The sequence below is a fragment of the Pteropus vampyrus genome, unplaced genomic scaffold, assembly GCF_000151845.1.
Source record: "Pteropus vampyrus isolate Shadow unplaced genomic scaffold, Pvam_2.0 Scaffold22, whole genome shotgun sequence".
In the NCBI taxonomy this organism is placed as follows: Eukaryota; Metazoa; Chordata; class Mammalia; order Chiroptera; family Pteropodidae; genus Pteropus; species Pteropus vampyrus.
In genome coordinates this window covers 1,665,205-1,693,013 of record NW_011888803.1, presented here as the reverse complement: position 1 = coordinate 1,693,013, position 27,809 = coordinate 1,665,205, and the positions used below count along the sequence as shown (strand labels likewise).

At 38.1% G+C, this 27,809-nt stretch overlaps 1 protein-coding gene and 1 pseudogene across 3 annotated transcripts in view; one reads left to right on the top strand and one right to left on the bottom strand.

The window, feature by feature from the left end:
* Positions 1–27,809, bottom strand: part of AK5 (adenylate kinase 5) — a 202,504-nt gene that overhangs the window by 90,045 nt on the left and 84,650 nt on the right. For all 3 annotated transcript variants that reach the window (XM_011355521.2, XM_023528031.1, XM_011355520.2), the window contains exons 7-8: positions 8,422–8,512; positions 1,330–1,406 (exon numbers count right to left, since the gene is read on the bottom strand). In XM_011355521.2, coding sequence (XP_011353823.1) covers positions 1,330–1,406; positions 8,422–8,512 — 168 coding nt within the window. The remainder of the gene's footprint in view (positions 1–1,329; positions 1,407–8,421; positions 8,513–27,809) is intronic.
* LOC111736856 lies at positions 17,002–17,114 on the top strand (annotated as a pseudogene).

Here is a 27,809-nt window from a genome sequence, read left to right as displayed (position 1 = left end):
AAAATATTCCTATCTTAAGATTTTTTTCAGGCTTTTCTTATTTCTAGTTGTTGGCCTTTTGTCTGTTGAATCAGCCAGATTTCTTGTTATGGTTTATTCTTTTGTGCAGCCTGTAATTTTGGATCATGAGCTCATCTTCAATAGCAGTTGTCTGGTATTTGCCTCTGCTGGAGTCTTAAAGGGTTAGCAACCGAAAATCAGGCTCCAAAAATGTATCACTGAATGGCCTGCCTTTGGAAGCTAGGATGGGAGGCAGTATAGTGTGGATGTTAGGGAATGTGTCCTAGTTGACTTCCCCACTGTGAATCACATGTAACTGTGGGCAACTTATTCTTTGCTCAATTTTCTTGTCTATGAAATAGAGATAATAATTCCTATTTCCTAAAGATGTCATGAGAAATTAGTGAGATAATCAAATTAATAAACTTAGCACAATGTTCAGTATGTATTAGTTGCCTAATAAATGCTAAAAATTATAAGTACAAACGAATTACATCATTCTTCAATAACTTCTTGCTGTGTGACATAAGGAAGAACTTAATGCTCATGAAAATAGCTTCGGAATATGTATATGAAATATAGAGCCAGCCATTACATTTGGATAGTGGCCAGATCTATCTGCTTTATTTGTGGAATATATTAGTTGAAGATGGGGGGAAAAAACCCAGAAGAACATGTTCACTTGGCTTTCAGCCATTGCAGAGGAGCACTGATGAGCGGTGGAAGGAAGTTTCAGACATTATCCTTTTAGAAAAATAAAGCCTAATTAGAAAGTTGGATCATTTGCCAACTATTTTGAAACATTAAAATATAGCAGTAGGTAGAGTTCTTCTGCTGAGAGGAAAATGACCCACAGAAATTTCTTTGCTTTTATTCAAATATTTAACTCCTCGGTTGCCTTGTCCTTGGCCATCAATCCTTTTTGAAGGTTAGAAATAGAAAAATAGATCCTTGAATCTATAGCCAATGCTTAATAAATACTGTTGGTTTATCATAGGGAAGGGATAGAGACACAGGCAGATTCTTGGGCAAGAGAACCCCAGGAAACCTCATTTCTATCACATGTAACTTTTGACCACAAACCTTTCCTTAAGTAATTGCCATTTTGGATCTGGGGATAAGGGAAAGATAAAGGACCAAAGTTAATGAATGAAAGCTGTAGGCTATTATGATTTATCATGGGCCATGTGTAACTAGTTATTGGTAAACATTTCACATGATGATTTATAATTCTAATTTTCATGAAATATTAACAAAGGCTAAATTTAAAAATATTTAAATAGAAGATGTTTTAAAATTTTAATTACCTAAAAAAAAAATCTTAATTACCTGATCTTCATAATCAGATCCTGTTTCAAGGATCTCTCCAGTGTCCAACATCATCGAAGGATCAAGGTCACTGGAACCTAAGATTAGGAAAGAAAAGATTACCTGATGGAGGATGTTGTTTGTTCTAAAGCAAACCACCTCTCATTAGGTTTCTGCATTGTCCTTATATTACATTAAATCTGCAAACATTTCTAGACTTGTCCCATCTGCCAGACACTGTTTGGCTTGCAGATATTAAATGCAGATACCGTGGACACTGTCTCTACCCTTAAGAAGAAGGCAGTCTTATAAAGGAGATTGATTTGTCAACAGCAAGTCTCAGGAACCAAAAATAAAAGGCTACTAATTTTGACTAGTAGTGAAAGTGATGATGGAGGTGGGATTCTTGACACACAATCAATCTATGAGCCCAAACTGTCAGGGTGAATAGGGGTTTGCCGAAAGGAGAAGCAGTTTAGGGTTGTCCAATAGAAACCGAGGTAGAAGAAACACCATGAGCAAAACAGAGTGGGAGAAGAGCAAGGGGTTCCCAGAAGTAAGAAATGCAAACACTAAGTTTGTTCGACCCATGAAAACCTGACAAGTTTTTCCTCCAGCCAGTGGGCCACTTTAGTCTCTGAAGGTGAAAAAAATCAGGTTAACTTAATGTATTAATAGATAGTTTCCCCCAAATCCCTGCCCAAGTACTACAGGTTACAGTAAATTGCTTACCCAACAATCCCTAAGGCTCAAACTTAAATCGGTAATTTTCATAATGGGCTTCTAGAGAACAACTGATTCATCGTCCTATGGTAATGACTCTTTCCTGCTGAGATATATATGTCACCTAACTAGCCAGAAAGACAAAATTCAGTGCTGCCCATAAAACACTATGCACCCTGAGAAGAAATAAACCACTCCACGTTTCATTGTAAACTTGACCTTGCCACTAATTCTTGGTCAGAATATGCAATATTTGATAAAGATGGATTAAAAAAAAGGGTCCAGCATCTCACAGACTTCTCAGATATGGACCTCTACCAGAGATACTGCTTTTATGCTTTCTTCCAAAAAGAGAATTGAGGTGTGTCCTCACATAGACTATTCTTAACTCTCTTTTTTCTTCTCTTCTCATCACTATCCCTGCTACTTACCAAACTAAATACTAGCCTATTATCAAACTGATTAAGTACTAAGCAGTAACGCCATTGTTTATTGTGTTTGTATCCTTAAAATTTTTTTAAAGTATGATAAAGTTTTTCAAAATGGAGATACTTGACCCAGCAAACCACTTTGGAAAAGTAAATAACTGTAGAGTTGCCATATATAGATGCATAAGTGTGTGTATGCAGCACAATTCTAGGTGATGCCAATTACATCGTCAGAGCAGCCCTGGACAATCCCATTGTTAATAAGGTGCTTGCTAGAATGGAGTTGGGAAGACTATGAACCAGATGCTATTCACAGAGGAGTATATGGAAATTTAAATTTTATATGTAATTTTTTAAAGTAGTGGGATTATAATTTTTCTATCCTTGTGCTTTTGGTATTTTTCAAAATAATTTTTATGAAGTATATCTTAGGGCCAAAATATTTGACTGTCTCAAAGACCAGTTTGAAGATAAATGTGCACTTATGTGTTATAAAGCAGTACAGATGTCAGAAGTAAAATGCACATTTTTTCCATTATAAGATTAAAGCTAATATTTCACAGAATCCCACACCCTTATTTTAGAAAAGAGAAAAATGAACTTGGCCACAGTCATGCAAAAAGTGAGATAAAGATGGAAGTCATAGCTACCATTTCTCCTAACACATTCTGCTGACTCCAAATTCTCAGTGATTTTTTACTCTAGTACTCGATGGGAGAGGACCTGGAGGAGCATGCCATCTCTTATACATTCTGAGAAAATGAGGAATAGTGAATGGTTGATGATGGGGTAGGGCGTCACTGGGTGGCAGTGGAAACGGAAGAATCAGAAGTAGAATCAAGGTGTGTCACTCCAGTCTCTGATAATCAAGGGGCTGCTATTGAGAGCATCATTCAAGGACATGCCAATTATATTTAGCTTTCATTACTTCCACAGTATGGATGCTATCTACCGCTGACTAGGGGAAGCGGTGATCAGGTACTCAGATACCCTCACCTGCATGTATCTAGAGTGATTCGTGTGGAATAAGCAATGTGATCTGAACACAAAGGCTTATTAAACATATAGCTGTTTTAGTTTCTGTGTCCTACTTACTTTATTTAATTAGAAACTGTTCTTTTGGTTGTTTTGAAAAAGTACAAGTGAAGGAAGGGCTCTTAAACAACCCAGTTAACAGATATTACACATTAAGATTTGAAACTGCAACAAGATTATTAGAAAACTATTTTCAGCAACGATAGGAGGAAGAGATCTTTGTTAAACAAACAACCAGTGCTTACGAGGAAGAATATATTGGCTTTCTTAATAAAATGCTTTTAACAGAAATTTTATTGTATCATTACGGGATGGAAATTCTTGACACGTTGTTGCCCTTGGCAACAGTATTAATGTATCATAGATGGCAATAGAAAAAGGATGTCATTATCAGCTCAGATAATGATTGAATAGCTTTCATTTTCTTTTGTATTGGTTGCTTGGTTTGCTGAAAATGGGATCTTTAATAATAGCCTAAGGTTTGACAAAAAAAATAGAGAGGTAAATATAGCCATATGTATACATTTTTGCCTTCTTTCGCTGGATAATTTAACACATAAGACAACTTCAATGATCTTCTTACTCAAAAAAGACAGCAAAATTAGGACATTTTGAAAAGTGATAGTATGGCTTTCACTTCCCCCAATTTTGAATTTCTTAATTTCTTTTTCAGATTTAAAAACACCTTTTCTATAGGTAACAGAGAAAAATTTGAGCTGAAATAGAACCACACAGGGAGCATTCAGTATTGCCAGTTTTAGATGTAGAATGGTCTTTGGAAATATTATTTTTAGGTTGTCTTTTTAAATTTAGGTGGGAAGATGATATAAATTGGCTTTAGAGGTACCGGAAGGCTAACCATATTGCTTTCTGGGATAATATTATAGACTTTTTTCCTCCTAGTGGATCTCCAATCTGAAGTTTTAGGAAGGTCCTCCTCCCTCTTTGAGTACCAAAATAAAGGGGCACTCCTGCATGGCAGGGATCCTTGGGCAGTGAGGGTGTCTGTAGATGAAACTCTTCTAACACTTCCTCTACCCCTCTGAAGAATATGGTTTCTCCCTTGTCCTGTTTCTTCCACTAAACTGTAAGCAGCTTTGGGTAGGGTTGCATTTCTTCTCTGAATCTAAGAACAGAACTTGGAATTTCTATGCATTCGATACATATATGTTGAATGACTGGAAAATGAATAAAAGGACATTTACATTTTACTTTTGCAGATCTTGATCTTCTTCATTCACTCTACAAACATTAAATTCCCCCAAGTGCCTTAGGCATTACCCAGGAGAATCCAGCTCTAATTCCAAAAAGCATGGAAAGTATTACTAACAGTTTGCATTAGAATTCCTTTGATGAGCCCTATATATATATATATGTCTGTGTACACATGCACACGCGCGTGCACGCGCACACACACAAACACGCATATAGATATCCTGACAGTATTTGGAATTAGAAAGTGAGCTCCTCAGGGGATCTGGTGTTGGTGGACTATTTTGAGTGAGAAGGGAAGGCGGGGATTTTCCACTTATTCCACAAAGGGAAGGGAGGAAGAGAGAAGGAGAGTAGAAGCAGACCTAGGGAAATGGGGAAGAGTTGTGTTGCATAAGATGTGGTCTCTTCTTGTGACCCCTCGAATCCTTAGCAAAGATACTAACGCAAATATAGTCTTTTCAATGTGACAGCCATATGCTTTACACACATGAATCATTTACTCTTCATAACAATCCTTTGAGGTAGTGCTATTACTATCCTCTATTTATGGATGAGAAAACTGAGACTCGGAGAGATTTGAGTGATGTAGCAGATGGCTCTGCCAGAAGTATTAATAGAGGGCTTCAGGGAGGGGCAGACACTGTAGATGGGACTGAATGGGTGCAGAGGTTTGAGAGGATGGCATTCTGTGGCATGGAAGCAACAAACGCACACTTTGTTCTGGAGCCAAGAAAATTTGGTGCAGCTGTGAGTCAAAATACTCAGATGAGTGGCCCAGCTGAGGTGACCAGCTAGAAAAAAAAGGCCTTAATGTGCCATCTCCTTTAAGAATCACACTGAGTACCTCTCTCTGTCTCTCTGTCTCTGTCTCTCTCTCTGTCTGTCTCTCTGTCTCTGTCTCTGTCTCTGTCTCTCTCTCTCTCCACCCTGTCCTCATAAAGTCTTGTAATAAGGGAAACAGACTTTTAACAATCATATATCTAATTATGTAATCAAATGTGATAAATACCTTGAAGAAAAAAGTCAGGGTCTTACTCAAGGGGCCTAATTTAGTCTGGAATGGGGTCTGAAAAAAGCTTCCTGAGAAAAATCACATTTCATCTGAGATACAAAGCAGGATCTGGCCAGGTGAAGAATGAGGCTGGGACTTGGGAGAGTACAGTGATGTAACAATTGGGGCCGGGTAGTTTCAAGTAGCCTGCAAATGGCCAGGGGCATTCAAGGACCTGGAGGATGTTGGGGTGAGTGAGGGGAGGAGGTGAAGTCCTAGAGGGAACAGGACCACTGTAGGACAGCTAAGAATATTTCTGCCATGTCGAGGACACTGGTACTCAGCCTGCAGGGAAGTCATTGAAAGTTTTATTTTGTTTTCTGTCAGGGAGGCAAGGTGATCAGAGCTGCCACATCCCTGTGGCAGCCACAGATTTATGACAGACCAGAGAGGCCAGAGATGAAGTAAAAGATGGCAAAGAATGACACAGCCTTCAATGAGTGCAGTGGTAGAGAACAAAGACTGGACTCCCAAGGCGTCTCTGAGAAATGATAATTGGTGTGGGTTGTAAGAGTAGGGACATTTTTGCCTGGCTCTTTTAAAAGAGAAAAACTGCATGATCTCACTTACATATGGAAATCTAAAAAAGTCAAATACGTAGAAGCAGAGTAGAATGGTAGTTACCATGGGCATGCAGGTGGGGGAAGTGGGGAGATGTTAGCCGAAGTCGTACAAAGTTATAGTTACGTAGGATGAATAAGCCTAGAGAGTGAATGGACAGTGTCATGACTATAGTTAAAAATACTATAGTGAATGCTGGAACTTTGCTTAGAGAATATATTTCAGGTGCCACTGATCACACACAGAAAAACAGTAACTGAGAAGAGAAGGAATGTTAATTAGCTTGACTGCAGCAATCACTTCACTATGTATATTTATATCAAATCATCACGTTGCATATCTTAGATATATACAATTTTTATTTAAAAAATTTTTAAAGAAGAATTGAAAGCCATTCACATGGGAGCCACAGGGCAGCTGAGATTCTGCAAAGAGAGGGTTCAGACAGAAGGGAAGAGTAAAGGGACAAAACCGGGGGTCTGACAAGTCACAGACTGATGGACACCAACAAGACTTATTTAATTGGGTGAGTCATCAACATTTACAAGCCTGGAGAGTTCACCTATGGATGCAGGTTTCAGTTTTCTCTTGGAAGAGAACAGGATCTAGCAACACTGGCCCATTCCTTGATGGCAATAATAGCCTGGAGCTGCATAGTGGCGTTTATTTATAGTTGACCAGTCCCTCCCAGACTCACTTCACTCACCAAGGGCTGTTATAGACAGAACAGGCTTATTTGAAGGCTAGAACAGAACCCGGCTTTCAAGGGTTTAGGAGTGGAAGTGAGCTAGCAGGAGCTAGGGCTGTGAGCACAGAGCCCTCTGTTCATAAGCCTGGAGGTGTGGAGAAGAAAGAGTGGCCCCTTCAAGCCTCCGCTAAGGGCCAGGCACTGTGCACTCTGCCAAGGAGACTTGGAGAGAATGAGGACACAGCACCATTCCTTGGGCAGTTTACCAACTAGAATAGAAGCCAGCACAGCTGCATTATTGCAGGATGAGGCCACCTTCGAAAAGTGCCACTCGAAAGTCACTCAACATCGGCTGTTCTAAAGAAGGGGCAGCTTAAATCAGCTTCTCTACACTACTGTATCAGCAAATTGAAGATATTTGTTGTTAAAGGTCTAAACTGATGTTCTAAATAAAAATATTAACTTAAAAAGCACAAGTTGTCATAGTATTTTCAGAGCAGCAGTAGTCAAGTTTACATGATCCTACATGCTTCTCAGTATTCCATCTTTCTCTGCAATCTTTCTCTTTTTTCTTGTAAATATCATTGGAAAATTAGGCAAGTGAATTTATATCACTGTGCTCTGCGGGTCTGCTCAAAACGACTACCATCTTGCCTTTCTTTGAGGCTGCTTTTAGTGGGATTTAACTATGGTTTAAACTTTTAAGTGCTTAGCCTTTTTCTTTACAGCCCCAAACTTTCTGGCCTTTACCCACTGAGACTACATCTGAGGAAAGAATCAGGAGTGAGTTGAGAATCATCCACATAGAACTGATAGTTGAAACCATGAAAAACGGTGAGTCGATCCACATCAGAGAGTAAGAGAGTGAGAGAAGGGTCCATGGACAGAACTCTGAGAACTGTCTACTTAAGTGGTATGATTGCACTGTATTACTGTCCAATGTCAAACTTCTAGACGCGAGCATATAGGAAGAGAGGGGAGGGAGCCACAGCGGGGGCTGTGAGTCAGGTGGAAGTGACTATCAGATCCAAGGGGAGGATTTTCCCAGGTGGCAAAGGAGAGACCTGTGTGGGTTAGAGTCCTGGAGGAATTATAACTTTGAATTGTTGCACAAAGTATGGGCTAGATTAGATTTTTTTCAATTATTGTAACATAGATCTTATGCTACATTGTGACTATCTGCTAATTTACACCTGTAATGACTGAAAGAAAAGAAGTAACCATAAGGACCAGATGTATAGTCTTTCTTTTCTATTTTGTTTTGTATCTTTATTTTTAAACCAGAAAGTATAAGGCTCTGAGGACAGTGACAGCCTTAAAACCTTAAAGCGGTCTGTTGAGCTCCAACCTTACTACAAAGTACTTGGCAGGTGACCAGGGCATACTGTTGTCCAAAGCACACAGTGACTTACCTGCTGCAGCCTCTTTGTTCGGAAATAACTTGCTGTCAACTGCCACACTGATGTCATAGAACACCTCATCCTCGTCTCGGTCAGCATCAAACTGGGGAAAATCAGGACAGATAAGTTGGGAACATGAGAACACATAAATTAGTCCATTCCAAAATATAATGAGCATGTTTCACACGACTGTATCTCTAATGAAGCAGGACAATGGGAATTAAAGCCCTCGAGTCTTTAATCAGACACTGAGAGGGTTTTTCAGCCCAGATCTCATATCAAACAGGAGAAGATATTAGGGAGTAAATGCATAGTCAATTATGGTTTAAAAAATGTGTAGAATTTTCTTAATTTATAAAATAAGCTTTGGAAAAAAATGAGAACTGAAATTTACCTTGTGCTTTTCTGGCTCTTGTTTTTTTTAATTAAAAAACCCATGAAATATGTAGTTTTAAACAACACGGGGAAAGATTTTCTAATGTTTTGTTAAAAAGAAGAAAGAAACCTTAAACCAAATTTTAGTTACTATTCTAGATACTATAGATAACTATACTATAGATATAGTCTATAGACACTATTGATTTAGATGTAATAAAAATTACAGATTTAAATATTTATTTTCCCATTCTCTAAATCTTACAAAATCTTAAATATTAAAAAATGTGGTTATATTTATAATTCTCCATTTCCCAAGCTGTGCAATGGTTTTCAAAATATACTTTTATCTCTTAGTTTTAGTTTCTAAAAATAGCTTTACTGAGTTATAATCGATATGCAATAAACTGCACATATTTAAAGTGTACAAATTGATAAGATTTGACATCTGTATACACCTGTGAAAACATCGTAAAAATCAAAATAGTGAACATATTCATCACACCAAAGAAGTTTCATTGTGTCCTTTGGGAATTCTTTCCTCCCAACCCCTCCCAGTAATTTTGCATCTTCTAGAATTTCATATAAAAAGATAAGTACAGCATGCAATCTTTTTTGTCTGGATTATTTCCCTCAGCATAATTATTTTGTGATTCACCAATACTGTATCTATTGTTCATGCCTTTTCATTGCTGAATAACATTCCATTGTATGGATATACCGTAATTTCTCATCCTGAGTATCTTTCAGTGCAGGCATTGTAGTTTTCATCTCTAGAAGTTTGAGTCTTTTAAAAATTATCTTTATCCCTTTTTAAGGTTTAAACATCTGAAACACAACTATAATAACTTGTAAAGTCCTTGGCTAATTCGAACATCTGGTGTCAGTTCTGAATCGGTTTTGATTGGTTTTTCTCCATTATTATGAGCCATATTTTCCTGTTTCTTTGCATGCTTGGTAATTTTTTATTGGATGCCAGGCATTGTCATTCGATCATGTTGGATGCTGGGTATTTTTGTATTCCTGTAAATGTTATTGAGCTTTGTCTTGGAATGCAGTTTATTTACTTGGAAACAACTTGATCCTTGTTTTTAAGATTTTCTGGGGTGGACCAGAGCAGTATTTAGTGTGAGGCCAATTATTCCTCGCCATTGAGGCAAGACTCTTTCTTCTAAGTCTTCTACCAAGTGCCTTGTTAATGAAGAGGTTTTCCAGTCTGGCTGGTAAAAGTAGGCACTATTCCGAGCCTGGTGTGAGCGCAGACTACTGTTCCAGCTAATTCTTTTGGGTGTTTTTCTCTCAGCTTCAGGTACTTTCCTCACATGAATGCACTGATTAGTACTCTTCTGAATATTGGAGGGGAACTCTCTGCAGATCTCCAGAATTCTCTTGCATTTCTTGCATCTCTGATACTGTCCTCTGAATTCCAGGTACCTTTTGGACTCTGCTCCATCTCCTCATGCTCCATCTGCATGAGGTGCACCAGTCTTATCAAGGCTTCCTTCTACCTGCACTGCAGCCTGGAAGCTCTCCAGCAATAAGCTGGGGGCAATTGTAGGACTCATCATGCTTGTTTTCTTTCTCTCAGGGGATCACTTCATTGCTTGATGTCCAGTATCTTGAACATTACTTTAAAAAAATATGTATATATATTTATGGTTTTTGTTCATTTGTTTGATGTGGGAAGGAAAACCCAATCTCTTTTATTCCATCTTGGCTTTTAATCTTAATTATAATCTTGAAGATATTTAAGAAAATTTAAGTGATTTATTCTGTTGTATTTTAGTGAGGGAAATTTATTATTATGTTATGTTTTAGTGAGGAAAATTTCAGAAGCCTAAATTAGAAAGTTATTTCCTTACAGTTCAAACACACCTGTATGGTGCCTCAAAGTGCTTTCTTGATGTCACATCAGTCCATGGGAATAGTGAGGCAGATAGTTTTTTCTCTTTTACAGGTGAGGAAATATCTATTTAGAAATATTTCGACTTTCTCAAGTCACACAGCTAATAAGCAGGAGAACCTGAACTTGAATTTAGACTGACTGACACTTTCCATCCTGTCAGGCCACTTATGCCAACACAGTAAGACAAACAGCCTTTCTACTCAAGTAAGTGTTAACACATCCCTTTTGTCTACAAGCAAGGGACAAAAAGCAGGTGGTGGTGGTGAAGGCAGCTACAAGGAGACCACGAAGGTACAGTTAGTACCATCTTAATGCACTACTTCCCACATCATATACCATGGCTTTTTTTTTCTTTCAAAATATCTGTTAGCTATCATCAGTAAAGAGTAAGAGGGCTTTTGTTTTTATTTTCTAAGAGGGGTTTTGTTTTTATTTTTTTGTTGGACTTTTGAGGAATGGGTGTTAACCTTTATTGGAGGTGGGGTGTGTGTGTGTGTGTGTGTGTGTGTGTGTGTGTGTGTGCGCGCGCGCGAGCACGCAACCCCAGGGCTCTAACTGTGAAGGAAAAAGGGAGCTGAGGCAAAGAAAGAAGAAAAGCAAAATGTAAGGTGGTACGTTATGAGCTGGGCCCCAGCTTCACAAGAAGACACAGCTGGTAGCTTGGTCTCCAGAAAGGCTACACAAACCTATTACATCTCAGAACAGTCTGACAGGGAAGAAAGGAAGAAGCATTTATAAGCTGGCTCTTTCAGGAGCAGGAAAACTGGTCCAAGTTTTCCCTAATGAGAAGTAAGTCCTCTCACCATCTCTCGATTGTGTTGCCTGGCCCCTGGGGCGGACACTGGGAAGCCAAACCCCACGCCCCAGGGAGCAGCACAGCATCTGAAGTCAGAAGTGCTGAAAGGAGCCAAAGCCACGTAGGCCTGCTCTGGCTGGGCCTGGGTGCTGTCTGTGCAGAGGCTCCCACCATGGCGGGGAGGATGAAGCCCTGTCCTCAACCCTGAAGAGGCTGGCTCGGGCCGTCAGCAATGGTGGAGGTGCCTTGGCTGGCAGGGCAGAGGTGGGTAGGGGTCTCCATTCAACAGGCAACTGAGGCCTGGGCACATGGGGCCAAGTGAATCAGGGGAGGCTCAGACAGTTTACACTCAGCTAAAGCTTGATTTGAATTTCTGTTTCCCTTGGTTGCAGCTGTCTGACCTTGAGCAACTTATTTCTCCCCGTTCTTAGCATCTGTACAGTGCTATGAGGGATTTGTATGAGGACTAAAGAGATGATATATTTAATACACCAGCACAGAGCTTGGCATGAATTGCAGTCCTTTTTCTTCTCTCCTTGGGACCCTAGGGCCGAGAGAATACATCCTATTAGAGATCTTGGATTGTTTCTGTACTTCGCATCCCCCACCCCCACATACACAAGCACACAGCACAAATATACACTTTTTATTTAAATTAGGGATTGGGGAATAAGAAATACAAGAGACTTTAAGACTTTCTAGGAGGTATCCTATCCTCCAACTGATCTGAACAAAGATATGTTTAGTTCTAAAACAGACTAAAGTACCTGATTATCCGATCCAAAAGGCAACATACAAATGGTAACGCATCACTGATGAAAGTGTTCAACAAATATTTGCTGAGTAACTACTACGTCCTAAGTAGACTCCTCAATTGACCACTCCTAAGCTTTTGGACGACGAATGTGAACCCCGAGGAAGGAAGATGGCACCCACATAGGCAGCTCAACCCTGGGATCATGAAGATGCATCTGAAGCCCATTTACTCCCACATCAGGACAGAATTTAACTCAGATTTCCTTATTTCTGTAATATCCCACTTCCATGACTCCAGGACTAGCATGGGACTCTCGTTTCCAGTCTTTTAGCAAATAATGTGGCATATAGACCTTGGAGAGTATTCTGATTGGGCACTATCAGAACAACTGCCACTTAATTGAAAAAATTTTTACAAAATGGTAGCATTCAGTGTCAGAAAGGTTGTGTGTATGGTGAGTGGAGAACTGGCTTTTAGATCATCAAGCATTTTACTTATTATTTGTTTTTGCACAAACCATACTCATCAATGCTTCTCAACCATGAGTAAGTTTGTCTACCCCCTCTCCCCCCACTGCAACATTTAGCAATGTTAGGAGACACTTTTGGTTGTCACAACTAGTGGGAGGGAGGCTACTAGCCAAAGACACTGCTAAATATCCTACAGTGTCCAGCACAGGCCCCCTCACAATAAAGAATTATCCAGTCTCAAATGTCAGCAGTGCGAAAGTTGAGAAACTCTTACCTACGCCAAGGCATTTGCAGCTTTTGGGTTTCTAAATAGTGTTTTAAAAGTCAAGTAGCAATGATTTTTTAAAAAAAAATTTTAAAGGTTTTGAGCTGCCAAAACCTATCCTGTTAACTTCAAAATACAAAGGATAGCAGAAGTGATAAATGCTGCACGGGTAGCATAGGTAGAAGATGATGAAGGTTTTAGAAATAAAAATTTATTTACATCTCATAGGTCAGAATCAAGCTTCAGGGGGCAGATATTAATTGTGTGCCAATAGACCAGATGATGTCTGAGGTTGCTCCCAGCTCTGACATTCTGTGATTAGATGGCACTTTATCTTTTCACTGATTGTTATTTAATGTCTAGTAATCTTAACAAAAACTCTTTTTCCATTCTGAGCAAAAGAACTCACAGAGGCCACGGTTTGCATAATCTGTTTTATGATTTAATACAAGAGGGCTGGGGATGTCAATTGGAAATTTCAAAATGAAATGCTTACCAAATTCCCTAGTTCACTCACGTTTTAATTTGAATAACAAATGTTGCAACAGCTTTCAAAATTATACAAAATATATCTAGATTAGAAAAGGCGATGATAGTATAGGGAGAAGAATTAAGCACCATCTGAGGAGAAAACGACAATGACCATTTGCATTTTTAATGGCAGAAATGAGTTTTTGTTTTCTTTTGGCTTTCAGGCTGCAAACTGGCTGCCCAAATCTTCTCCATAGAGACAGGGCTCTCTGCATTCTTACCTCTGTAGCTTGGAATGTTAGGTTTATAAAATATCCTAAATGGACTTGAAAGGGAGGATATCAGTTCAGTTTCTCTTTCTAGATTCCACCTTTTATTAAACTTAAGTCTATCTCTTATTGTTTTCTTTGTCTCTCATTTGAGGAGGAAATAAATTGGCTCTGTTATTACTATTGTCTCAGTTTTATATATCCCACAAGTATCATTCTCTGAGCATCAGACCAGCTTCTTGAATGTTTTACTTCTCCCTGGTTTCATGCAAGGCATTTCAATTAAGCATGCTCTCCACCAACGGCTCTTGTCATTTGCTACTGGAGATCCCACAACACGAAAATAACTCACTATTCAAATTTTCTCTTTTATAGGTTTGGAGACTTCCCTGTGAATGATTGATTGGTTGGTATTCTCTTTACAGTGACTTTGTTTTTCTCCAACAAAAATTGGAGATTGCATGAAAATAGCAGTAATTTAAAAACTTGTGGTAACTGGAGTGAAATCTGTAGTTATCAGAAATGGAATAATGACAGTTTATTTTATTCTGCAGAACCATGTTTCTAAAGTTCCATAATTAATTGCAAGATTTGAAAAAGAACCATCTAAGTGGATTTTGTGGGGGGTAAGTAGAGACAGTATTCTGTCGGTGAAAGCCAAGTCGACTCCATGTTTTGAGGAACAGATTCTTGCGGTATGGCCCTGATGAACTGAGATGTGTGGAACATATTTCTTAACAGAATGAAATAAGGGCAAAACATGAAATAAGACAGATCTAAAAACAGACATGATTGGTATGCAAAGTGATGAGAACAGAACACAAGAAAGCTGTGGATATCTGAGTAAAAAACTCTTCTTTCCTCAGCTTTTTTTTGTACAGAACTTTTATTTTACTGGATATTCAGATTTTAGATAGCATTTAGGAAATTTTGTTGGGAAAAAGTCAACACAATAAAGAGATTTCAGAGAAGATTGTTACAATAGTTATGAAGTGTTTTAAGAAAAAGTTTCTTCCTCAATTTGAAACATTAACAGTGTAATAATAATGACGGATTTATCCTGCTTTAGAGACCTAGAAAAGAAGACCAAATCCAGATAATTTTGATTACTTTTACTACACTAGCTCAGAGGACATTTTTCAGAATCTTCATCAGTCCTCAACAACAAAAGGGCACTAAATATAACATAAGGTATCGTTACTATTATCTGAGCATTCTTATGTGCCATGTCCTCAGATTCAAAAACTGAATCTCAGAGATTAAGTAATTTGTCCGAGGTCATTAGTTGGTTGAACCAGGACCAAAAACACATCTGCCTACATCAAACTGTGAGCGCCACCACCCACCCATGGTGTCAGGACCAGCTCTCAGCTCCATGGAACAGCCTTAAATCTTAGCTGGGCACTTGCAGAATAAATCAGTGCTTCTGGGAGTACTCTCAGGACAAATTTCTAGGAATCCTTAGAAGCTATGCCAAGCTAGGCCCAGATGCAATATACTCAAATATTCTTAATTTTATTCTTTGTTTTGAGACCATAGTATGTAATTTTATTTCTCTGTATGACGCATGTACCCTTCTAGGTGGCTGTGGCAGTTGACAGAAGAACCTTTCTGGAGGCTGGCCCAAAGCAGCAAGGACAGGTGAAGTTGACTGTAAGAGGCAGATGACTTCCCAACTCCAACTAGAGCTCTCTCTCTGGAGGGGTCTTCAGTTTCGAGCTATCAATTTCACAGGGAAGCTGGCTATTCCTCTCCAAACCTCTCAATCTACTATGGACTCTAGTTACACCCCCTACAGAAGCCTTCTAAAACTTCTCTCTGCAGACAGCCCTGCCTTTTAGTTTGTTGAGAGGACTGGAGTGACCTAGGGAGGATTCTATTTTTCTCTTCTTATCACCACTCGATCCCCTTAGTAATCAGAGAAAGAGTAGGCCTACCCACCTTCTAAGAGCCTCTATTCTCTTCTAAGAGCCTGGAAGAGAATAGATTTCTGATATGGATCCATCTCTTTGGCACTTCCTGTAGAAGTTGCTTTGATTCTGCTCCAGGGCTCCATGCACCAGCACCTGAGGCATGGCCTGACTCTACTGCTTCCCCCACATCTGAGAGAGGCAGTGTTCCAGACTCCTTCCCCGGAGCTCCTTGTTCTAGTCGTCTCATGAAGGGATGGTGGCTTCCAAGCCAGGCCACCCACAGTAAGAAGGGAGAGGCTAGGTCTTAGGTCACTCATAAGGCTGCTGATGAGAGGAAAAAACCAAAGCATAAAGAATCCAAGATGGTGGTGGGAACTGGGATTTGAAACAATTCTTGAGTTGAAGGGTAGACAGCTGTGGTAGGTGATTATGTAAATTTTTCAGGCTCAGGTAGAGACCTCAACAGACATTTTTGTTCTGACCATATCCAGATCATAAATGAATATCAAGTGCTCAATATTTTGCTCACTGATCTGTGGGCACTGTGATAGAACACATTTAAAATTAAGCTGCTGCATGTGGAATCCAAAAAAAAAAAGCCAAACTCATAGGAACAGAGAGTAGCATGGTGGTTTCCAGGGGTTGTGGGTGGGGAAAAGGAGAGATGTCAGTCAAAGGGTACAAACTGCAAGTGAGAAGATGAACAAGTTCTGGGGATCTAATGTACAGCCTGGTGACTGCGGTTAACAATACTGTATTTGACATCTGAAAGTAGCTAAGAAAGTACATCTTAAATGTTCTCAATGCACACACACAAAATAATTATGTGTGGTGATGAAAGTGTTAATTAATCTCATTGTGGTAATCATCTCACAATATCAGGTATCAAATCATCGTGTTGTATACCTTAAACTTATACAATGTTATATGTCGATTATATCTCGATAAAGCTGGAGAAAAGTAAAATAAAATTAAGTTGTTGGATAAGTTAGTGGATGCCAAAAGGTTTTAATATTTTATTAAAATGACACTGCCACAGGATGCATTGCTTTTCACTTGAAAGTTAACTAAGAAATAGATCTGTAGCCTAGCAAACAGGTTGGCATAATGGATTTTGTCAAGTAAGTAAAGTTTTAGAATACATTTTAGGATCGATATAGATTCTATCTAATCCCTTATCTATCACCTACATGATGCACTTCAATTCAATAAAGATTTATTGAGCACCTACTTTGTGCCAGGTATGTGTTGGGCATTGAAAATTCATAGAAGATTAAATCATATTAGCTTTTCCAAACTTATTAAGGCACCAATGAAGGCTAAAGTACTTTTAAAAGACTTGATAAAGAAAGGTTAAAAGAAGAAAACGGGTCTATGCTACCTTGAATGTGCCCGATCTTGTCTGATCTCAGAAGCTAAGCAGGGTCGGGCCTGGTTAGTACTTGGATGGGAGACTGCCTAGGAAGACCAGGTTCTGTAGGCATTTAAAAAAAAAAAAGAAGGCGAAGAAGAAGAAAATACAAGATACACTCACTGGAGACACAAATCACATTGTGCAGTTCCTATTTTTTCTCCACTGTATCTAGCACGGATCTAAGCCCAGAAGTTAGAAAGCAAATACTCATCAAACGGAATTAACCAGAAAATTCAATTAATTAAAATATCTTTTTCCTTTACTATTTTCTCTTCTTCTCTCTTCCCAGATTCCAGCAATTTGAGGCTTTATAAAACCACAAGGTGGTGGGAATAAAGGTTTAAACCTTTGCCAAGAAAGCTTCCAAACTAAAGAAAGTAGTTAACAGTCTCAGAAGTCAAACTTCAGCCTCATGTGACATTTGGTACCTTTCCTAATTACAGGCTCCATTCTCTCTAGTGCTCAAGTGTCTCATGCTATGAAGCCTTAAATGGCACCCTGGAAGCCTGAAAAAAACTGCTGTTCTCCCTAAGCGCCAGATGTGTGACTAGGGGCTAATTTAGGCCCTGGGAAGATCAGGCTCATTCTTTTTTCTTTCAGTTATTTTTTTCAATGGAGACCGAAGCCAATGAAAATCTGTTAGGAGCCTGAGAAAAACAAAATTAATGCCAACTTCATATGCAACCTTTGGTCTCACAGAATGAAGCAGTTTTGATCACACAAGAGCAAAGGCAATATGTCAGCTTTTACAAAATGACAAAGTGACTTTGTACGACAGCTAGAAAATTTATCACATCCTGCAAGACCCTTGTCCTTCTAAACAAAGCTCTGCCCTTATCGGAAAGTAGAGAATTCACCCTCCCCAGCAGCCTTGGGGACCAGTGCCCCGCTCGACACTCTCCCAGGATGTCTCTGGTCTTTTCTGCTTCCTTTGACTGCAATCTTTCACTGCAGGAGCAGGTAGGGAAGTGGAGGGCCCTCATGGTTACCTTCTTCTCTGTAGTGGATGACAAGATATTGCTGAGAGAATCTCCAGATTTAAAGATCACTCGTTGCGGGTATTCTTAGGTTCTGTGTCTTTTAAAAGCTGTGAGCTGCAATCCGTTTCTCTATTTCCTAGTAAATTCTTGAGTTTGTAAACTCATTGGAAGGTTCTCATGATTGGTTTTCCTTTACTCAATGAATATTTATGGAGTATCTAACATCTGCTGTTTTACTCCAGTATCATATAATAGAGAGGCTTGTGTTTTCACCTCTTATGAATGTCCTCTCTTTGTCCAAGTAGGGCCTTCCATTACTGGTAAGTGAGAAAGTGACACTACTGAGTTGAACTTTTATTAATGAATTCATTAAACAATATTTATTGTGCACCTAGTATATGCCATGCACTGGAGGTTCAGTGCTCAGTAAAATAAGACTATTGCCCTTAAAGAGTTCACAGTCCAGTGAGAGGGTATTCACTCGAACTCTAACATTAATAAAGGAAAAGGGCTATAACAGAAGTATATGGAAAAGTACAGTGGGAGATCAGAGGAGAGAGAAGGATTAATTAGTCTCTTCTCAGAGGGGAATGGGGATTAAGTAGAATGTATAGGGTGGACAGAAATGAGGATTAAAGAAAATGTTATAGGAGAGAGATGATATTTGAGCCCCAAATATTCAAGACTTACAAATGTCCTTGTCTGGGTTATTGGCTGCCCCACCAGATCTAGTAAAGATATTCTTCTTTATCTGACAACTATTTAAGAATCAGAAAATACTTAGCCAGATGTACACTCTTTTTTATCTGATTGGAGAATTAGATTTCTCGATAATGTCAACGACAATGCATTGTTTCGCTTTAACTGCACATAATGCTCAAGAGATGTGATAAGGTGGAGTGAGAGTCTCATTCAAGCTAGACGACCTGGATTCAAATCCTAGCACTACCATCTCCAGGTGTGTAACTTTGGAGGCGTTACTGATTCTTTCTCTCTCCTCATCCATAAAAAAGTGATAACCGTAGTGCCTACATGTCATGTGGTTGTGGATTGCTAAAAGGATTAAGTAAGAGAATCCACGATTATTGTAGAACAGGCACATTAAGTAAATCTCAAAAAAGTGTTACCTATTACTCTGTCGAGGGAGCAGCAAATGGTTATCTACGTAGAATCACATTTCCTGGAAGCATTTAAAAATGAGATAAATTCTCTTAAGTCCAAAATGATATAGAGCTCTTTCTGACAACTTCCTAGGTCTCATTATTGCTTTTGCTTTTGGAAAATCCTGCTGGTTTACATTTACTTTATAAATACCATTATACCATTGATAAAATAAATAAAAGCCACAATAGCAAAAAATTCCCCCAATCTGTGCCTCACTTTCACTTTTTCCACAATGTCTTTTGAACCAAACACAAGTCAGTCATCGAAACCTAGAGGAGGTGCAAGTAAATAAATGAATTTTTATTTCCATGGTTCTGTCTCAAAAAGAAGTATAAGGTATTACAAAAATCATGCCCTAAAAACTAGGCTAGATTTGTGTTTACCCTTAAAGCTAATGATAACTATAATACCATAAAATGCTTTCTTGAATTTTAAAATCTTTTAGAAGAACTCCTACCACTATTTCCTGGTATAAAAGGCAAAATGGGAGATTGTAGCCAAAGTGATGAATTTGGAATGAGAAACTACAGCAATGACGTTAATAGTAGATTACCATAACAGGTTTCCACGGAGTATAAAAAAACAGTCCTTTGGGCACTAAGAGGCCATTTCCTTTTGGCATAAAATCATGACCTACTTAGCTGTCCTGTCAGAAGAGCCAGAACCATTATTATGAATGTGCAGATTCAGGTTCTGCGTTTGCCCAGTCACAATTAACACAGCTGGATGACAGCCGAAGGGGTTGAACATATTCTTCTGAGCACACACTGAAGAAAAATCAATATAGGTTCCCTTTTTTAACTTCACATACACAATTTGTAAAGATCTCTAAGTAGCCAGATACTTATCTCACTTTAAGACAATATTAGTATTCATTCAAAATGTGTTATTTTAAGTTTTTCTTTAATATGTCAAGTGAATTACAGAGGGATTTGGCTTAAACTTTAAGTAGGTTATCTCATATATGACACAGAGCAAACCAGTAATTACTCTGAAGAAGAGTGAAATGACTCATTAGTAAGGCCCCAAATGTGTGAGAGGCTTTTCCCCACAAGATTATTTGAGTTTGGAAACTTGAGTCTTGGAGGAATGCTGAAAAATAATTAATATCCATTTTAATCTCATGCCTTCTAATAATATTCATAGCATATTTAAACTAGAGCCAGGCCTAAACATAAACGACCAATTAAGAATGCATAATTATATGTCTGTATATTCAATGGTTAATCTATCGTGTAGCAGAGACAAAAAGACTGGGAATCTTCTGGATGTTTCAGACTCTACATGATTCGAGGATTCTAGAATTTCTATTTTTGATTCGAGGTCCGTCTTGGAGTCTATATATTTGGCCTTTTAGAAAGAAAAAGATGCAGCTGTTAATTTCATCTTCTCAAAGGAAAACGAAGCCACTCCATGAAGGTATATATGACCCAAGATCAGTGTTTTTCAGTATTTGTTTTACCCCATTTATTTTATCTTCCTCATTTATGAGCATTTGGTATAATGAAGAGGTTAAGAGGGTGGGCTCTCGTATCATATCAGTTACTTGGCTCTGGAAAAGATATTCATCTCAGTTTCTGCAGGTGTAAAATTGAGGCAATAATAGTTCCTACCTGACAAAATAATGCGTGCATGGCGTCTGCACACATGGCAAATGTTTTATAAATACTAGATATTATCTATTATTATCTAGTTCTTCAGCATCTTTTCTATAGCATCTATCCATGTGTTTATTCATCCATTAGCTATTAACCGAACACCTGTTACAGACAGGTACTGTGTAATGTCAAAAGCCTGAGGACATTCTTACATGGAGATGGTACTGAGAGAGACAAATATATATAGCAGGTTGGTATACCCGTTCCCAGCTGTGAGTGCTGGCTGCTAACAGCTCATCCCCGACCCTCTTCTGGATGACTACTCTTGGCTGATGGGTGCTGCCTGGGAGCAGCCTTCAACCTCTGGGCCATCTCTGTGCAATTTCCCCTACGGAGCTGCTGGTGAGATCAGGCTGAGACTGGAATGCTCCTGAAACCATTTATTTATGGCTGCCTCATTTCCCTGCCCTCCCCCATTTTTCTGTCTCCATGGCAGGTGTCTTCTGAGAGTACACCCTCAGGAAACCCCTTTAGAGGCTCTCCTGCCACAGAATCCAACCCGAGACAAAATGTGCCCATGTTTTATTTTAATAAAAATTTTAATAATGCAGCTTTCAAGTAAATACATCAATAAAGACTAACCAAAAATTTCTATAGCTCCTTTAAACTGCATAGGTAAAAATAATCATTTGTCTTCTAAAGTGATCAAATACATACTTTTAAAGTATTGTTAATGCTTCACTCCACCTTTCCTTATTATCACAGCTTCTTTAGAACTTCCTTAACCTTTAAACCTAAGAAATCATGCTATATGATAGATATAAAGTAAATAGGAAAAAATCTTATTTAAAAACTTAAAAAAAACATTTTGGGGGGGTTTGTTTTTATTTCCCATGCTCTTTCAAAAGTAAAATAAAAGTCTTTCTTCTTTTTAGATTAGTGACCTCTATTCTCTCCCTGGGTCGTTGTTTACTTGCACTGATTTGTTTTTCTTTTACTCATCGCAAGTGGCCTGAGTTTGCCATTCTGTGTTCAAGTAGGCTGTTAGCTTTATACATACTGAGCTGAAATGGGTTTCTCCACTCTCATATAAAGGTCCAGTTTAACAGTTTTATCAACTGCTTATTGATACTGGGGCCATTCAAGATATATACAGTAGTCTGGAAAACTATGTCTTGCATGGTAAAACATGATCTGATCAAAACTTTCACATCTTTGTTTTATAAACCATAAGTAATGCAGTTATGAATAATTATAGATAAGTGTGTGGTATGGCCACTTCACACTGCTAGAGATTGTGCTACATCAAAGTAGCTTTTTAATGAAACTAAGCATAATTGATTGTAACTGGTTCAAAATAACAACAATTTATTAAAATTGTAATAATTATCAATTATTTTACCTCTCCAAGTTCTCTAAATTCCTTATTAATTACACTATCATTTTCTTTAAACACTAAAATCATATTCATTTCCTCTATTTTCCTCTTTTCTGCAGTCTTCTCCCTTCTCACTGAGTCCTCCTGTCACTTTTCTGAACTTATATAATTCAGCATTTCTGCTGTGCCAGACAACTTCTGTGCCCCAGATAATGCTACCTTTTTTCGCTTTTTCTTGTTTCCTATTAACGAAGCCCAGAAACTATTCTTATGGTAGACATAGATTCATCTACTTTCTTCCTCAGCATCTGGAACAAAAATTTGCAAACGTCTTTCCTACATGTTTAAAATTAAATGCTACTATTCATTCTCCATATCCATCATTTTCTTCTCTCAGGCAGATGTAGTTTTGACTTACACTAACAGTGTATCACATCAAAGTAATTCCACAGGATCCCTCTGGAAACATCAAAAAATCATCCTTAGGATATCTAGCATTAATACAGAGAAGGGTCTCCAAATACAGTCCCTTGCAATTCAGGCTTGGGTTTAGTCAAGAAGTCAGTTACTAAGATCAATGCCATAAGCTTTATAGATCCTTAATTATACTATTTGATTATCATTAAGTTATTTATTTTCCAGACAGGATAGTTCTCATTCCACAAGCCAGTTCCAATTTGTCCAGTCTTCCTTTCGTTTCTTCCACTTTCCTTCACATTCCATGGTATTCTGAAGTTGCTTCCTTAGTTTACGGTCTGTGACTCAGCCTGTCCATTGAAACAGCAACTCTTCCAGTCGCCCTGCCCAAAAGGCCTTGACACTCTACGTTCTCCTTTTGGTGGAGTGGAGAAAGTTCAAGGCTGTAATCAATCTTTTTTTTTTTTTTTTTAATAGATTTCATTCTTCCCACACTTTGTTTTCAGTAGTGCATAATAGTTCTCTTAAATGTCCGGTTTTATGTAGCTGATGAGACTTTTAAAGTATTTCTCCCATATTTCATTCTAAATGATCACAGTTTCATGTATTTGAAGAATGCTTAATGTGAAAAAGGAAAGATAAGTTCCAGAATATTTTGCATAGATTTTGGGTTACTTTGAGACATTAAAGATTTGGCAGCAAAAGCTCTACCTGAATGCTGAGAACAGTTTACTGACAGAGAGAGAGAAAGACAGAGGAAACAGAGAGAGAGAGCAGGGAGGGGAGGGGAAGCAAGAGGAGGGGAGTGGAGAGGAGAGAGGGAGGGAAGGAGGGACAGAGACAGAGACAGAGATAGAGATGAAGACAGAAGAAGCAAGCATGATGATTGAGGTGATGATAATTCAGAAGAAAATATACATATTAATTTGCTTCCTAAATGTAGCATTTAACAGGGGCAGAGAATGTGTGACTGAGGTTTCACTTTTCTTTCCCATTGATGACAACCATCTGCTAATCTAGCAGCTTGACTTTTATCATAAAATATGGATGTTGCTAAAGAGATCTTTGAGGCTGGTCTGAATAAGCAACTAATGCCCAACACTTGTGATAGTCTGTTTGCAGAGTTATGGAAAAAAATGTGTTATGGAGTGGAATAAGTAGGATTCAAACCTTGAATCTATTAAGGCTCCATTTATTTATATGACGACAATGGAACTTTTCAACAATGTGACTGTTAATACACCATTACGTCAGAATGGATCAAGAAACAGTAATGCTTGTTCTTGTTTAAAATAGCAGGATAATAAGAAAATAAGCAGCTGAGAAATCGGTGTTGGAAAGAGTATCCAGGTAGTGGTTTTAGCAGCTAATTTTAACCTAGAAATAATGGTTTATCTTGCTTTAAGCAAACTTTTAATACTGGAAAATCCAGTCTCGAGCAAAAGATAAATGAAGGCAATAATTATTTGCTTTTCAAGTGACTTTGTCCCTAAAAGTGCTAATAGATGGACACCAGGTCCTCTTAATTCTCAGCAGAATGTAGCTGATTTTGAACAAGACGCAGGAGGTTTGTTCTGGCTCCATTCTGTGAATAACTTGAAATATGATTTGAGATTTATCTGGATAAATATCTTCACATTTTTTTACAGTCTTTCAACAATTTTATTTAATATCTAGTTCACAGATATCTTCAACTTTACATGGAGACATTCTGATTCCAGTTAGTGGTTTCCAGCTTGGGAATCTCCCTGGGGTTTTAGCAAGCAATAAGATGCATCATGAGTTACTTTTCTAGTCTTTTGTATTTCAGAATGCCTAATGGAAATTGTACTTTTATCCACAGAAATGCTCTAAAAGCCACCTAAACCTTGAGTTTCTTTGCCTGCCCTTGTCATCTTGGTAAAGTAACCGTGGTTAACTCATGCTAATCAAAGGTTCTGGCTGTAATGACATTCTAGAAATTTCTAGTGACAATTAGGATAAAATAACCTTTAAATTCCTTGCAGATGAAAATATTGCGAATCCTTAAATTTTCCATCTGTCACATTTTAATATCCTTCCTTTCCATTGCCACTGCCACTGTTATAATTAAAATCACTCTCATCTCCTAGATGGAATATTGCAATAGCTGCTTAATTTTTTTGTTCACCTCTAGTCTGGGCTCCTGGGCACAGCATCCCACATACTACCACCAGCCAGGCTGACTTTGCCTACGTCTTGCTCAAAAACGTCCAGGGACCTACTATTTCTTATAGAATAAAGTCCATGCTTGGCATGGCCTCTCTAGACTGGCCTTTCACAAGTATTACCACTCTACCCCCATTTTTTTCAATATAAATCTTATGCTGCTGCCTAGCTGGTTTATTACCTGCTATTAGGTAAATTGCGTCCCCCAAATTCATATGTTGAAGTCCTAAACCCCCGTAATTTAATATGTGGCTATTTGGGGAGATAGGGCCTTAAGAGGTAATTAAGTAAAGATGGGGTTGTTAGAGTGGACTCCAATCCAATATAACTGATGTTCTTATTAAAAAAAAAAAAAAAAAAGGAGGTTAGAACACAAACAACACAGAGAGGGAGAAGACCACGTGAGAACAAAGCAAGAAGGCCACATCTGCAAACCAAGAGAGAGAGGTCTCAAAAGAAACCAAACCTGCCGACACCTTGATCTTAGACTTCTGGCCTCCAAAATTGTGAGAAAATAAATTTCTGTTGTTAAGCCACCCAGTTGAAGGTATTTTGTTCTGGCAGACCTAGCAAATTATCACACTATCCATCTCACAATCACATCTGAGCCGCCTGCCTCTGCTTCTGTGTGCTTCCTGTTATCTCCATGGCAAAGTCCTTCACAATACTCTGCTTAATTCATGCTTCTTCTCCATGCTCAATGCTATCTCCCTTCTCCATGAATTGAAGCCCACGTCATATTTCCTCTCTGAAGTCTTAAGGTATTCCAGTCTGCTTCTCTTATTTAGTATTTTGAATATATTGTCTTATAACCTCATTGTCCTGAATAAACTATAGACTCATAGAAGGAATAGCTGTCTTGTAAGTCTCTGTATTCCTCCACAGAGCCTAAAATAATTTATTGGGCTTACTAAAAGGGCTCAAAGAAAGTTAATATTGCTTGATTTATAAAAAATTAATCTGTATATATTGCAAGGAACACAGGTCTTATATTAAACAAGGTTTTGACAATTCCAAACCTTTTTTAAAATTTAAAAACAATTAAATCAATGTAATACATCTATAGAGTTAAAAAGAAGTACGTTATTGAAAAACTTAGTGAAAAGTAGCAAAACCCTCACAGGCAAAACACATGTTTATTTAAATTGTTTTTTCTGGAAGTTATTGTCATTATAAATAATATACTTCTACTGATTTCTTAATTTTAACATTTATTTCTTACACCATTTCCCACTTCCTATTGTTGTAATCTACCGATAATATTATACTATTATTTTCCATTAAATAATTAATGCTCTTTCATGCATCCTGCTCCTGTTCTGTGATGACTCAATTTTCTTCTATCACTCTGAAGTATAACTAGAGTGTTAAGTGTTTTCTCTCATTTCCTGCATAGCTCCATTTCTTCCAGGTTTATTATTTTCTGTTGTTTATATTGCACCCTCTTTCATCCTAAAAGATTTCCTCAAATTTTTTTTGGTAGACCAGATATACTTGTGAGTGAGACCATTTTGCTGAGAGACCTTTCAAATGTCAAATGTACTTCAATTGGGTCTATCAGTTTCTCCGGAGGTAGGAGTGATCTCCTCCTGTCAGAGGGCAGGGTCTTGACCATTGGTGCTGTGCACAGGGCAGGGCAGGGGACCATGGTCTGACAGCCTTGTGGGCAGGTCCTCAATCCACTTTTAGTCTATAGCTCACCTGGCCTGCTGTACTAGGTGTTATGGGCTGATTCGTGTCCTCAAAATTCATATGTCGAAGTCCTCATTCCCAGTACCTCAGAATGTGACTGTATTTAGAGACAGGGTCTTTAAAGAGGTAATTAAGTTAAAATGAGGTCATATTGGTGGGCCCTAATTCAGTATGATTGGTCCTTATAAGAAGAGGAGATTGGGACACAGATGACAGAGAAGGAAGATTGTGTGAGGACTTAGAGAGAAGGTAGCCATCTCCAAGCCAAGCAGAGAGGTGTCAGAAGAAACCAATCCTGCTGACACCTTGATTTCAAACTTCTAAGCCTTCAAAACTATGAGCAATAGTTCTGCTGTTTAAGCCACCCAGTCTGTGATACTTTGGTATGGCAGCCCTAGCATAATAATATACTTGGTGTTTTTGCATCTTGAGTTTTCCTTGATTAATTTCTATGGGGAAGAGCCCTCAAATTCTTCTTAGGGGAAACAGTGTTCTGTATGTGGGTATGGGGGTGGGGGGAGCCAACTCTTTTGTATGCTAATTTTCCATAAATTTTAGTATTTAGCACTCAGCCTTATCTTTATGTTCTGCCATACTTGGTGCATCCAAATCCTGACTCTTTACAGGGCTTTGCTTTTTCCTTTGTTCATAACCTCCTTGTACACATTTTAAACTGCGACTTCCCTCTTCTCAGTTAAATGAATTACTTGTACCCCATCTGTCTTATGCCTTCCAAAGACTTATTGGACTCTTATTCATAGATGGCCTCTCTTGTTATCATTGTTCTTATGCTTTGTACATTTAAAAAAAATTTCCTTTATCAATATGTTAGTAGGCTCTTGGGAGGGAGAGGAAATAAATATGACTGGGTCAGCTAGCCATTCTTAATCTGACTCAAATCTTTACTTAATGTTAAAAATTGGGAATAAAAGCCATTTTTGATAAACTACTTAAAAGCAGGACTATAGTAATAGCAATGTCTTACATTTGATTAAAAATATTATTTATATTTGGATCTTAAAGTCTATGATTTCATTTTATGGCCATATAGTTTGAGGATTTAAAATTGAATAAATAATAGTTATACCATGTTCAGCATGATTCTGAACCAAATTTGATCTCATTTATAAATAATATAATATAGTAGAAATTACAAAATAATAAATACTTAGAGCAGTTTTACTGTAATATGAATTGACTGTATTATAGCATTTTAATAATGTATATTATAGTACCAGGGATAAAGATGATATTCACCAAAATATATTGATTAATAGGTTATTATCAAGTGGGTGGGATGCTCAGGACAGGGCAGTTTTCCTCATGTATCAGTATATTTTGGATATTT